A 15,152-nucleotide genomic window follows, 5' to 3' on the forward strand; every position below is an offset into this window, starting at 1 on the left:
TTTTATTTCTTTGCAAATAGATTTTCTATAATTCAAATATTTTTCTTCAGTGTTTCAATTTTTTCCTTCTGCAAAGTCATAAACAAAAGTTTGAGACCAATAATTGAGTTACAACAATCTCTCCAATTTCATTTTCTTAAAATGGTCTTATTTAATAATGTTCTCTTATTTAATGATGTTGCAGTAATAGGAAGACATGGGAGCTGAGTGATTACTCTAGTTGCTCTCCACAACAATACTGTCGGGCTATGTGCAGTCGGTTGAACGCAGCCCAGTACTGAACACTGTCCCTCCTCACGTTCCTAATTCCATATGCTAAAGCACTAATACTGTCAGTTAAGTATGTCAGTTATGTCACCCGAGTATCATCTTTGTAAATATTTGCCAAATCACATTGCCTTTTGCCTAGAGAAGCGCAACTCTGATTCCTGAGTTCAGACACACTGCTTAATGTTTTCACTTTACTACAAGTGAATTTGTTACAGTCAGCTGGGACTGCTCTGAAAGACATTCAACAACTTTCCTTCCATATTTTGATCATCCGTGATTTGGTAAAATTTATTTGTATGTTAAAGCTTTACAATGTATAAAACAGTAATTCCAACCATCCCGTAGATTGCTGTCTTTTCTGATCATTCTTGCATATGGGAACCTTCACATTTTTTTTTTCACTTAAATCTTTCACATTTTCCCCCAGTTTAATCAACATTGACCAATGACGCACTTTTCGGATACTTTGAACCTACTTTTATACGACACTAAATTTAAACAACACATTTCCTCCATAAAAGCACCTTGTCAAACATACCTAATAAACTATAATTTTAGGTGACTTAACAACAGCAAAGCACCAGAACTTGGATTGCAAACATCTCACTCAGAACGGAGTTGTACGCGGACTATTTCTGAATGACCTGCCAAAGCACAGATCCCGACAGGGATAGCTTGTTATCAGCAGACTTGTCATAAAAACCATATGTAACAAATCCATACCTATTTAGCAGCTGCAGAAATCACAATCTCTTGCATCACAAATACGAAATGAAGTGACAATAATAAGTTTTCCATTAATGAGTGTAAATCAATAAAAATAAGAAAACTGTGCAGATGATTTTCCATCTTCCAGTGAGTTTGGAATGCTGTGTTTTCAGGTGTCTTATATTTTGACTAGCCTAGGATCTCATTTGCAAGAACACCATTACAATTATCTTTGATGTTTTGCACATGTGACAAACCATGCCTTTAAATTACTTTCAGTATTTCCCCCAAAGTGCAACCGTTTTCATTACAGAATAGTTTCCAATGAAGCCAAAGTACTTATTAGGGTCAATGTTTTTCTGAAAACTGCCACTATCCCATATTTAGGTTCTCCAGATGAAGGTGAAAATTGCTATGTGGTTTTCATCTTATCATTCTTTTTTTTTCTTCTAAAAATAAATGATTCATTTATGGCCTACTTGTACCAGTCCAATTAAACTGTGATTATTGTTATTGAAAAGTGCCGCCACTGATACTGTCCCCTTCTGAAGAGCCTTGGTATTTCTGTCCGCACAGGATACTTCCCCACACTTCTCATCCGACCATGAGCTATGTTAATAGAAAGATAAGCTATACCTAAGTCCAACTTCTATGCTGATGATCGAATTGATTATCCTGTATCAGAAAGTCAAATACTATGCTAACGTGTGAGCTGTCACACAATGTGGGTATCCTCCATGCTGTTCCACCTCCTTTCTTCCACCCCCCCAACTCTTGGCCATGGCATTTGTGGCAATGTGCCAAGTCCTTGCTATGAATTTACAGTCTCTTTTCATCTACTTTATCCTAATTTAACTTTATCCTATTTAACTTTCTCTCATTTAAAAACTGTTGATTGTCATTCATTAAATGGATTTCCCAAGCCAGTAGTGGGTCCAGATCTGCATTTTGCAAAGTGGTGCCTAAAATACAATCTGGGACTCCCCGCAGCTTTAAATGCAATGCTCCGCGCTTCTGTACCCATCACACGGTGTGCTCTCAGAGCCAGTGTGATCTGGGGTGACCTGATGCTGGGCTAAACTCTTTAATCCATGCTTGTATTTAACCTTAATATTAACTATTTTAGATCAAGATGCAACTGCCCTCTGGAGCTATACTGCGATAGGTTTTGGAGAAAGAAACTTTTTTTTTTTTTTTAAATAAATATCCATCCTGGAGTGTTCACACTCTGGACCATGGGATTGTCTCATCTTTCTTTTACGCCTCCCCATGGAATATTAAAGACAACAAAAGACAGCTGGATAACAAATTTCAGCAATGTCATTTTGAAGGCAGTATAGATTAGTGACTTAAAAACGCCCCATTTATTTTATGTTAATTGTCTAGGTCAAGTGTCACAGGAGTGTTTCTAAAGCATGCTGCCTGAACGCTGATGGTACTAGAAATGATTTTAGGTAGAAAACGGAAAAACTTTATGCATTTATTTTTAGGTTAACTTCTGTTTACAGTAAGTCATCTTGGTTTTTAAATTAATAAAAGGGATATATGATTAAAAAATAAGTTGGCTAATATCAAGAAAAATAATAAATAACAGTTTAAAAATAAATGTGATAACACTCATGAAAATGGAGTGCAAATAAGAGCATTACAGTAACTGTTTATTTTTTGACTTGGTATACTGACCAAATACTTGCTGTCATATACTGATTTGCAATGACCTAGGCTGGGATAAATTTAAGAGCTGCAATTGAGTTTCTAATAATAATTATTAAAACTGGATGTTAATGCTTATAGCTAAGACCTACCATGGGTAGTCAGTTTCTCGGCTGAGTAGTGTTGCTTGCAGTGTTAAAGATTCAGAAAATGTGACTTTCCCCCAAAAGGCATAGTAGGCTTACAGATTATTTGAACTAGAAGGGACCTCAGAGATCATCATCTAGTCTACTGTCTCTGTTTTCGATATTTATTTCTACAGATGGATACTCATTTAGGTAGGTATGCATCTGAGATCCAGAGCAGGGATGGTAACACAGGGAGGTCATGCGTGGATGTGAGCTCTCAGCCTGGGCTTTCCACTCACCTTTCCACCCGCCAACGTGTGCTCCCAATACCGAGGCTGCCTTCTCGGTGAATAAGTCCACAGTCCCCTACAGCAAAACCATGGTCTTCAAATGCACTCCATGTGATAACTTCTAAATGTGGACCTTACATTTTTGCTAGGGTATCTCATCCTCATATCTATGTCATACTTACTTATCTACTGTTTTCAGCAAGTTTGAGAGCTTCTGCAAGGTTGTAGCAACACCTTCACTCTGTGAAAACAGAGTGTCTTGGAGAAGCAAAAATTCAATAAATATAAAAGATTATATAAGAATTATGAAACCGATTTGATGTCTGTAAAGCAATCACTAAACTAACCATTATTTCCCTTTACAAGTTTCCTGGAAAAGAAAGTACTAGACATGGAAGACAAGCATATAGTTCAACTACGGTCAATAAAAGAAGAGAAAGATCAGCTCCAGGTGTTAGTATCCAAGCAAAATTCCATCATTGAAGAACTAGAAAAACAACTGGTGACCGCCACAGTGAATAATTCAGTTCTCCAAAAGCAGCAACATGATCTGATGGAGACAGTTCATAATTTATTGACCATGATATCAACGTCAAACTGTAAGTCAAGTTTACATAATAATTTTTCTTCAGTTTTAATTGCCATTATTTTGTAAGTGAAACTCTCAAAATTCCAAAAAATTCCCATCTTTCAGAAAAGGACTATTTCCATTACATGTTTCCTATGAAAGCTTTATAGAGTCTCATCACAGAACCAATTAAAAAGGAGGAAGTAATTCCACTCCCAGTTATTTACCTAAAGAATACAAAAACACTTATACAGAAAGATATATGCACCCCTATGTTTATTGCAGCATTATTTATGAAAGCCAAATTATGGAAGCAGCCCGAGTGTCCATAGATAGATGAATAAAGAAGATGTGAAATACACACACACACACACACACACACACACATTATGGAATATTATTCATCCATAAAAAAGAATGAAATCTTGCCTTTCATGAAAACACGGATGGAGCTACAGAGTGTTATGCTAAGTGAAATAAGCCAAAGAAAAATAAGCCAAATAAGCCAATAAGAAAAAGACAAATACCATATGACTTCACTCATATGTGGGAATTTAAGAAACAAAAATAAACAAAGGAAAAAAGAGAGAAAAAAAACAACAAAAAACAGATTCTTAACTCCAGAGAACAGATGGTTACTGGGGGGGAGGTGGGTGAGGGGATGGGGAAACAGGAGATGAGGATTAAGAATACACTTGTTGTGATGAGCGCTGAGTAATGTATAAAACGGTTGAATCACTATATTGTATACCCGAAACTATTATAACACTGTGTGTTAACTGTAGTGAAATTAAAATTTTTTAAAATGCTATTCAGGGAGATAAAATAACAGAAAGAAGGAAGAAGAAGAGGAGAGAAGGAATATTTATACTAATTAGTTATTGTGAGGCAAACCCCCCCCCCACATGATTCCTGGGCTCAAAGAGCCTACTTTGCATTAGTTCCATTGTTGTCTACAGGTATGAGGCAGGGCAGGTTGCTAATCCACAGTGGACTTTATTTTTTAAGTGGGAAAAACAAGTCTAAACCCAGAGGGCTGTCGTGAAGACTGACTTAATACTTGCATTGACTGGCATAAAATTGGCACTCGAGAAATGTCAGCTCCCTTCTCTCTGCCCATCCTTAGATATATTTTGCCTACTTCATTACTGTTTTACCTTTCACTTTTTTTTTTTTTTTTGGATTTTAGAGGGAAGAAGGGAGGCATCTTCAGTCATTAATTAGAAATGGGATATACAATTTGTGTGGCATTGTCATTTTAAGGTTTTGTTTATCTTCCTTAAACAAATTGGGTCTAGTTCTTACTATGGCTTATTTCCCAATGTCCTTTAAACTTGGATTCTTTGGAAACAGATACATTTTACATATGAATCATGTGAAGATATTCTTCACTTTCATAAGAAATACGTTCTCACATCGTCCTCAAGTCACGTGGTTATCCCAGACTTTTTCACGTTCATAGAACAATCATCTGACATCTGGTTGGAACAAGATAATGTGAGGTGTTAGTTCTGATGAGCCAAAGTAGAGGAAATCATGCAGCTCAAATCCTGGCAGGAAAAAGAAGCACAGGAGAGAGAATAGCAGAAGAGGCTTTCCTTTCCCCATGAGCCTCTAGCTGACATGAAGGAAGCACCTCTGTCTACATGTGATGCCTACCCGCGCATCTAATCCATATGCCTGCGCTCCAGTGGGTCTGCAGCATGGACAGAAATACCTGCAGGAACACACACACACACACACACACACACACACACACACACACTCCCTTTTTAAGGCAAAAAGGATCGGGAAATCTAAATGTTGAGAGCAGAGTAAAACTTTGAAGGAATTTCATAATCCTAGCATTTTTAGACTTAGAGTAAGAATTTCGAAGACAAAGATAAATTAATGGTAGGCTCCTCTCGAACATAAACTATAATGGGACAGTTGCTAAATATCCAAAGAACACTTTTATTATCTTTATCCAATAGTCTAAAGACATGTATCAAGAATTGGCTTTTATAAAAGGGAGAAAACATACACCCACAGCCTAGGATAACAGCTAACGGGGTATGCCACACAGCCACCATAGAGGGGACACTGTTTTTAGGTACATTCTTTTTTTATTCTTTTGCAATAACTTTATGTGATTCTAGTCAAGATGGAAGATTTTTTTTTAAGTAATGGTTTATTATAGTTAATTGCAAAATACTTGCATTCCATGTTGATGATTAAAAAAAAAGGAAGTATGGGTTACTGGTGATAATATTTGAGAATTAATGCAGAACAGGCTGAAGGAGTAATTTTTTTGGAAAGGATAAAAACTGGTGGGTCCTTTCTACTTATTATAAGAATTCAAATGTAATAAAACTTGAATGCATCTTGAAATAATAAACTTTTATCTTTCATGAACTCCTGTTAAATGCTTTCCTATATTTTTAAAAGCAGCGAAGAACTCCCTCGATGTTAAGGAAGAGAAAGTCATTTTCAGAGACTGTGCGGAAGTATTCAAGTCAGGACTGACAACCAATGGCATCTACACGCTCACATTCCCTAATTCCACAGAGGAGATCAAGGTACGGTATTAGTCTCCTGGTTTCAACTGCCTGGCTGTAAACAGGTTATTTTAGAAGCAGAGGAACCACATAATGTAGTTCACACACCCAGACCCTTCCCAACTTCATGCAAAGCAAAACAACAAACATGTACTGAGTGAAACACCTGCCAAGGGCTCCACGTCCAGTCACTGCACACATATCCTGACTGGGGATATCAACAACGTAGAGATTTCTGTATCATCATGAGAAGATACATCTATTCCATATCCTCCTTGCATTTGACTTAATCATCATATTGTCAGCTGTTTCCCTTCAGGTGTCAGACTCATTTCATTGCTTTCCAAGAAAATATCCTCCAAATACTAGAGTTCAAATAACCAAATAGTTTGTCCTTCAATTGTTCTTTCAAGGAGCACTGGTATTCTATCAAAAAAAGGTCTCATATAGCTCACAGCTACAACAGCCACAAAAAGCTTTCCTTAGACACAGCCATGGTACCTCAGTTTGCAGAAGTGATGTATAGACATTTCCCATTTTATCATAGAACATATAAGAGGATACATACGCAGCAGGAGAGGCTTAATAAAATTAATAGTTTTTACTGCTTTGTCAAAGATGTCCCAAAGTGAAATATCGACTTATTTTTCCCCACTTGCACGGGTGTGACTGAAGCATATAATGACTCAAATATAGGGTATGCTACCCCTTCATTCATTCTGGGGTGCTGGTATTTCCCCCACCAGCATTGCTGTCCCATCAGTGCAGACGCTGTCACAGTGTCAAACGCCAAAAATGTCTCGGTGTCATTATGGAGACAGCGTCAGTCTGGTGGACTCGCAGCAAGGGTCTCAGGGACCCCGGGAGTCTGCAGGCCACACCATGTGGATCGTTGGGGTTGGCTATTCTTACCCTGACTAGCATTGGCCAGAGGACTTAAAACACACCATCAAAGAGAGTGGCTCATTTTCTTCTCAAGTATTTGGAGTGTATTTCAAGGCATTAGCTCAATTACTTTGTGGAAAGTGAAACAACAACCAGAACTTACCATCAGGAGAAGTTAGTATATAGCTTATCTCAGTTATTCTCAGTTATTCTGGATTACTCAGCATGGTTTCTGATGGTGCTCTGGGAGACACTGAGCTTTAGATGGGGGGGGGGGGGGGAACCACAGCCCCAGGGAATATTTTAATGCGGCTTCTCATAGACATCTGATAAGGTAAAATATTACAGGAGAGTCAGTGTGAAGTGTTACATAATTATCAGATGACTGCATATATTATATGCTTATAAATATGTCTGCATCTAATTGTAACTGCTACAAGTTGAACCAATGAAAACACTTAGAGGAAAGGCCATCGATACTGTATAAATATGGAAATTTTAGAGGTTCCTGGAAACATTACCTCTTTGAACTCAGTATTATCCTCAGTATTTAAAATGCTAATAAGAAAAAAACACTTTCAAAAAATCTAAGTATTAAGGGTTTAAGGACATAGAACTTGAAACAGTAACATATACTTTGATTAAGAATTTAAAAGATAAATATTGTGCTCTTCAAGTTAATACTTTCCAAAGAAAATCTTTCTAATTCATTCATGCTGCTTTAAATCAACCTTGGAAATCAGTTAATGTCCCCAGTGCTCTAGAAGCAGTACATTAGCGGGGAGGGAAAAAAAAACAACATAAACATAAATAGTCTGCTGCAGATGAGAAAGGAATGAACAAATCCTGTAGGAAGGCTCTCAATCCCCTTTGCAATCTGGTTTTCATAACAATCCTCTGTATACTGCTGTCTGTCACCAGATGTTGGTCTCTTCTTGGCCTAGAGCACTGGGGACAGGAGTGGCAGCAGGAGGAGCACAGAGGATATCGGTGCAATGTGCATGTTTTGCAAATCCAGAGGGCAACCACCAATTACACGGCACCAACCAACTGCTCTATAAATGTTTTCCTGACTCAGTGCAAGGCTCCCGCCCCACAGCACTGTCAGTCCAATGGCCTCATTGAAATGTTCTACAGCAAGATGAAAATATATAGTACCGTGGGACAACATGAGTCTTAGACCACGGTTGGAAACATTAGGATTTATATTTCTTCTAAACATTTGCAGTAAAAATAACTCCTCGACACAGCAGGAAACAACAATCTTACCAAACCTCAAGTTTCTCATCTCTAAAATAAATGGTCCAAATTAAATGACTTCTAGATTCCGTTCCAGATTTAAGACCCCATAATTCACGGTCTGATTGAGGGAGAGAAAGTCTGAGAGACTTGAGTTTAAATTCTGGCTCTGCCGATTTGTGCCTCTGACCATGTCATTTACCCTGTGTGAGGCCTCAGTTTCCTAATCTGTAACTCGATGAAGTAACCCTAGTCTTACAGAGCGATTATGAGGTGACAATTGACATACAGCACTTAGGACAGGACTTAGTACTTAACCATCTATTCAAGAAATGGGAACTGTTTACCATTTTGACTGCCCCCAAAGACAATGAGACAATGTTTCTGTGTGAAAGGGCAGCCATTTTTGCCCTGTTTCATCTAATTCAGGAAAGAACGTTCAACAGATCTTTGAGCCGACCTTTTCCAAAAGGGCCTACATATTTCAACTTTATTTTTGAAAAATTCATTAGGTTTCTGCAAAAGATAAAAACTGCATCAAAGGCATCTGAGTTTGTTTTTGCTGGTCAGAGACCTAATAATTTCCTTCCCTAAATTTCACAGGGTATGTACCTGTCTCCTAGTGTTCATCTGTGCGATTACCGTTTCATCAAGTCATTCACTGTGGCCTCAGAGCCGAAGCATGACATTTAAATCAAGCATTATCCACTGAAAGGCTTCACGTTTTAGAGCAAGATATCAGGTCCCTGAACCATGCAGTAGTGTGCTAACAGAAGTATTAACTGCCCTCGGGTTTGTGGTAGCTGGAGCAGTGAGGTGGTGGGCATTCTTGGAGGAAGTCTGCTTTCCTGATGCCGAGATAATCCATTTCATCATTTTCACTCAGTGCCCTCTGGCTATGTGGACAACTCTTCTTTGAACACTATCTTCCTCTGAAAGTTTCACGACTCAGTTAACCATGATACATCAGTTTCTATGAACTCTTTGTTCTTTTTCTCTTTTTAATCGGAACAAAGAGATATTAAGGGAATGTTCTAATCATCTCATCGTTGTCCCTGGTGGAGTTAGAGAATGGTATGGCTCAACCCATTTCTACACGGGGGGTGACTCGCAGCCAGCCTGCACTCTGATTTCCACATGAAGACAAACTTCTCTAAGTATCCGTGACTTTATAATGGTGATTTTGACAGCAAAGAATCAGATATTCTTAGAACAAGGATAGGCTCGCTAAAAACCATATCCGGTCTTTCCACCCACCAGCATGCCATTTAGGATGCAGAGGAAGCAAGCTGTCTGTACACACAAAACTCCTTAAACCAATATAGCCTATTCAGCTAGTTTACCAATTTTTTTGGAAGACATATTGAGAGAAGTGAGCAGTACTGACCATTGGGTGGACCACAGGCAAGTAAGAGGCAGTATTATTCATGAACTGATTTCAACTTGGAGCTGCATTGAGGGATCTGGCCTATTAACAAAAGGGTCAAGTTTCTCTGTTTTTGATAGCCTACTATGGTAGAAAAAAAGGTAGAGAATGAGGAATTTAAGAGACCTTACTCAAGTCCTATATTCCACTTAATAGCTGAATGACTCTGGTCAAATTAATCTAACTTTACTAAATCTTTTCACTACATCTTTCCTCCTCCCAAAAATGCAGAATTACAGTATCACAGCAGAGTTGTTTCAAGATTGCAGATAATGTATGCAAAGTACCCAGTGGTGCATAGCAATGATAACAAGAAAATTAATGATAATAATAATATCAATACAGGGAGATAATAAGGGGTCACCTTAAGTAGGTCAATTTTATTTGGTTAATTTAAAATGGGGAAATCATTTTATTCTTAATAAATGCAATCTTCTTTAATGGAACATATGTTCCCGAACATAAGGATCATCAGGGAAAGCAATATGGTCCAAGGGACCTTTTTGGAGAGAGATGGGAAGAGCGGTGGAGAGAAATCTGCTGGAGAACAGGGTGCTGGGTTCCCAGGGCAGCTCTCTGTCTTGTTAGCAATGAGACATCAGGCAAGCCACTGAAAATGAAAGACTGGGTCTAGGTGTGCTCTTTTATCCCCCACTCTTTAGGATTTGAACTCACAAATGCAGAATAGTTCACATTTAAACTTACTCTGCCAAAATTATCTCCCTTATATCCCCAAAAGACAGAGGGAAACAGCAGAGGAAGACTATTTCTACTTGGTTTTGAGTGATAACGTTCCTATTTACTACCTCATATGCTGTAGGAAATTTTATCTTAACAGAATTTCTGGGAACATTTTTCATTCTACTATAATCTCATTATTTAAAACTATTTATGTAATCTTATTTGCAGGGGTGTTTAATTTCATCATAAAACTCCTGCTGAGTGGAAAGTGAGCATGCATGCTCCTGGCCCAAGAAGGAATTCTGTGTTCCGAGCAAATTTAAACCCACCAAGCCAGTTTAAAAGCAAAAATAAAAAGAGCTGGGAGGAGAAATACCACAGGCAGTGAGCAAAGTGCAAAGAAGCTTGAAGCCACGATCTGTGGGGCAGAGCTGTCAGGCTACTCGCAGGTCACATACGTCACACAGAGTACCCAGGGGCCTCAGATCTTTCATACTGAGGGATGAACCTAGAATCGAATTTTTATCCTACATGGAAGAAGTCTTCTAACCCCATAGCTTAACATAACAAGGGTCTTGGAAACCCAATAGTGCAGAAGTACTCCTTCTACACAACTCCCTGCAGAGTTGATAGGGACCGACAGCTACCATAAAGGTTTCTGGAGTCGTGAACACCAGCCGGTAGATTTCTACAGGTGGGAGATAAGGTTTGGGGCCAAACCGCCAAGATGTCCCAATCACAACAAGTCTCTAAGAAACAGCGACCTCTGGGTCAGCGAGTGGGGTGAGTCTTTAGCCTAGAACAGATGATGACAAGAAAGTCATATTCTCATCGACATTGAAATCGAGTTATATTACTGTTTATTTTTCATCATCATTTTAAATTCATGGTTTTCAATCATTTAAAACCATCTGCTTCTTGGAAGACCACAAAGATTTACCCTGGGGAACCCTATCAGCACAAGTCATACTGTAGGTATCCACATCTGTCTTGTTGCTGTGAGTTCAGACACAGCCCTGAGTCACTGGTGTTTCCCACGCAGTAATTGTGCACTTCCCATTGGCAGGCATACTGCGACATGGAAACCTCTGGAGGCGGGTGGACGGTCATTCAGCGGCGTGAAGATGGCAGTGTTGATTTTCAGAAGACTTGGAAAGAATACAAACTGGTATGAATAGTCTTTAAGCCATCTGAAAATAATTTTCTTTGTGAAAACTAACTTTTAAGATCTGCAGAACCTGCACCACAAATCCAAAACTAGCCAATGACTGTTGACAATTTTTGTTATCAAAGCATTCCTCTTAACTGGTGTCTCCGTCTCCCTACCAACGAATGGCCCTGTCAATGCAAAGTAAACTATATATCAAAACAAAGGTATGCAAGTGCAAGGCTTATTTGTAATGGCAGGCTCAGTGTTTTTTGGTAAGCCAACAGTTTCACAGAACTTCCCACGTCAATAAACGAAGCTGTTTACACTCATGTTTCTACTGGTGATTCCCCAAGTAGTTCCAATTACTCTAGCCCTAATTTTCTTCCAATAGAAGCTTGGTTTCTTAAAACTGACCTTCTAAAAAAGTCTACTTTCTTAGATGGAAGACACCAAATTTTCAGAGGACAGGAAAGAATTTCTGCTGAATATCTGGCAGTCATCCCATGTTAAATGGATAGACTATTGATTTCAAATACGTGAAGAAAAAACAAACAATGAGGTGACTGAATTTTACCACTTGGATTGCAGGGATTTGGGAACCCTTCCGGCGAACACTGGCTGGGAAATGAATTTGTTTTCCAAGTGACCAATCAACAGCCCTACGTGCTTAAAATACACCTTAAAGACTGGGAGGGGAACGAGGCGTACTCACTGTATGAACATTTCTATCTCTCCGGTGAAGAACTCAATTACAGGTGAGTTGTATGTAACTGAAAAACACTAACAGATTTGCTGGGTGAGCATTCCAAAAAGTGAGAGCCCCACGGCATTAACCAGGATCTGAAGTACTCAGAGGATACCTTAAATGGAAAAACATCTCGTTTCTTAGAGTTCTATGTTGCCTTTCAGGAAGTTCATCTACTTTTAAAATTCGTCTAGTTTTAAAATTCTAACTTTGGTTTTAATGATATAAGGGAAACTTCACAAACTTCACAGTTTGTTGTCTCTGCTGTGTATCCTCAAAGCGTAGATGAACCCCACCTGGCAGATAACAGGCGTTCAACCAGTATTTGTAGGACATGTGAATGTTGTGTCCGTATTAGGAAATGTCATGCCAGTATCGTAACAGAGGTCCACCTAGGACCGTGTGGTTTTCTTCCAAAAGGTTTTAACAGTTAAATCTATTTTTCTGCAGCTAAAGTGCACTCGATTGTTATGCTCCATCCCAAAGTTAGGAAGAGTCCCCCAGTTTTAAAGTGGCAGACTTAGGTGGGAGGGTTAGTCATGCAAGTCCTTCACTCTGCCGTAGAAACATCAGCCGCTTCACAGCACCCCCTCAGTATTTGCCTTGCCCCACGCGTTTGGCGGCACTCGTGTTGAAAGTTCCAAGAAAAGCACGGGCATCCCTGACTCAGAATTTAGTTTCTGGCTCTCAATGCCTGAGAGTAGAGGCGGAGAGCAGAGAAGGCATTGAAAGACCGGCGCCTGACGAGCGAATGTGTACGGCAGGAAAAAGCATGTACCTGCACATGGTCTGGTGGAAAGAGGTGCCCAGAGACCCACGTGCAACGCCGGAGGGAGAACAGTGAGATCGGGAGCCGGGTGCACCACGGGAATTGGTCTGGGAGGCACCAAAGAAACGTTCAGTCACCAACACAGCCCTGAAGGAATCTCAAGAGCACAGACACACCCATCATGAAAATACCTACAGTGGGCTCAGAAGTCAGCACAGTTCAGTAGGAACATCCCAGGAAACAGTCATATGTGGCTTGCAGTCCCACCTAAATCTCATTAATGCCCAACTCAGACCCTCTGCTCAACAGAAAATCCACAATCTGAACAGCTTGGAAAATAAACACGATTTCAAAGTCCTTGAGCTGGCTTCCTAGGGGTCACAGCGAAGGAAGAGCACAGAAACATAGGCTGAACAGCTTGCCTGAACTACCTGAGAACTATACAACATCCAGTATGTCCTGCTTTATAAGTGGGGGGTGTGTGTGAAAATTTTGAAAAACTTGAAGACAGGTAACATACCACGAGCACCAACAGGACTTTTAAAAGTCAGTGAAACAGAGCCCACCAACTCTCATTATAGAGAGAGCAGGGTTCCCTTGGAGAGGGAACGACGCAAATGAATGAAAAGATAGGTGTTTGGGCCTCACTGCAGCTCCAAGTTGACTCCAAAGAGATCAAAACTTCAATGAATTTTTAGACACGAGTGGCTGGTCATTGTTTTACCTCCAAGCTAAATATTTTTTCAACTGGCAACAGTTAGGAATCTACAACAGAGGAACTCAAAAAATTTTTTTAAAAAGAAAGAAAGAAACACAAAAATTAAGGATTAGACTGTTTATATAAGGAGATTTTACAAAATGGGTCATTACCCTTTTATGCTGACATTATAAAAATATTTTAGACCGAGATGGTTCTTAACAGACACTTCCTTTAGAATGCAATCAGTTTTGGGATACACCATTTTAAAGAGCACACATTCATTTAAAGCTTGGTTTAACCTACGTGGCAGGGTACGGCAGATACTACATTGAAACCACGTTGTCCCAGTAAAACTCGGCGGTGTGATAAGGGGCTGTGACGTGGTTGAGTAATAACACAGGTGTGTCTCAGAATGCTACCGTCTACAGCCACCGACTTGGGTTTTTTGCAAAGAAGTGTTCCCCAAATGCTGGAAAACTGAAAAATAATGTCATCAGGAAAGGATAAATGCATCGACAGAATATTATTATGATAATTATTTTTAACTAAAACTAAAAACTATTTGTATGTTAAACCTTGAAGACTGGTCACTCTTCGCAAACATTCTGGCAACTCCACACAAACATGCAGATTTCATTATTCAGTGCTGGCCTTGCTTCTTTCACTCCACTGTTCTATAAACTCAAACTGACACCAATATAAAGAAATTTCAAGAAATGTGGTTATTCTTAATAACCAAATTTAAAAGAAACCAACTATAAACCAGGGGGCCCTATAATAGAAGGATCTAAAAATGATACAACCTTTCTCATAAAGACAAATAAAAGATAGCATTCTCCCAGATTCTGCTCGCCTTTGAGGACTTTTAACGAGTCCCATAAGAACTGAAATTGTTGTAAGGAGAGAGAGGCTGGAAAGCAGTAAGGACAAACTACGTGGTTTACATCAACCCTATCTATGATTAATGAGAAGGGCCTGGAAAGAAATTAAAGTGTTTCAAAATCCCAGAGATGTGTAGGACTTACATAAACGCTTTGCAGCAGGTAATTAGAGGCTGTGCCAAGGACCAGGGTCATTTTTGAAACGTGACGGTAACACTGAAATTCAGAAATTCAGCCAGTGCCTTATGATGGCGGTTTCTAGAGCTACAGTCCTAAAAACAATTTTAAATCTAAGTCATTAACACAGAAGTGACTTAGAACCAACACTTCATGGAACTCCATTTGGCATGCTCCGTACACCCACCTTTTCGTAACTCTTCCTCGATAGACAAACGTCCCTGGTAAGGGTCTACCAGGGTAAAACGCTACAGAGGAGCTGGATGCATCTGGGGCAAAGTCTAGCTCTACCACACTCCCGTCTCTGAACCTCAACAATTTCATATGTAAAAACAGGAGAAACAC

The 15,152-nt window shown here is 39.3% G+C and overlaps 2 protein-coding genes across 6 annotated transcripts in view; one reads left to right on the plus strand and one right to left on the minus strand.

Moving 5' to 3' along the window:
* Nucleotides 1-15,152, minus strand: part of MCPH1 (microcephalin 1) — a 242,014-nt gene that overhangs the window by 107,719 nt on the left and 119,143 nt on the right. The gene's annotated exons all lie outside the window — the stretch shown is intronic.
* Nucleotides 1-15,152, plus strand: part of ANGPT2 (angiopoietin 2) — a 54,887-nt gene that overhangs the window by 34,226 nt on the left and 5,509 nt on the right. Inside the window, exons 4-7 of one of the 2 annotated variants that reach the window (XM_045810846.2) lie at nucleotides 3,416-3,648; nucleotides 6,045-6,175; nucleotides 11,452-11,553; nucleotides 12,124-12,290. In XM_045810846.2, coding sequence (XP_045666802.2) covers nucleotides 3,416-3,648; nucleotides 6,045-6,175; nucleotides 11,452-11,553; nucleotides 12,124-12,290 — 633 coding nt within the window. The remainder of the gene's footprint in view (nucleotides 1-3,415; nucleotides 3,649-6,044; nucleotides 6,176-11,451; nucleotides 11,554-12,123; nucleotides 12,291-15,152) is intronic. The other variant, XM_045810847.2, reaches the window with a different exon arrangement.

The sequence above is a fragment of the Ursus americanus genome, chromosome 27, assembly GCF_024610735.1.
Source record: "Ursus americanus isolate L20-20 chromosome 27, mUrsAme1.1.p, whole genome shotgun sequence".
NCBI classification, from domain to species: domain Eukaryota; kingdom Metazoa; phylum Chordata; class Mammalia; order Carnivora; family Ursidae; genus Ursus; species Ursus americanus.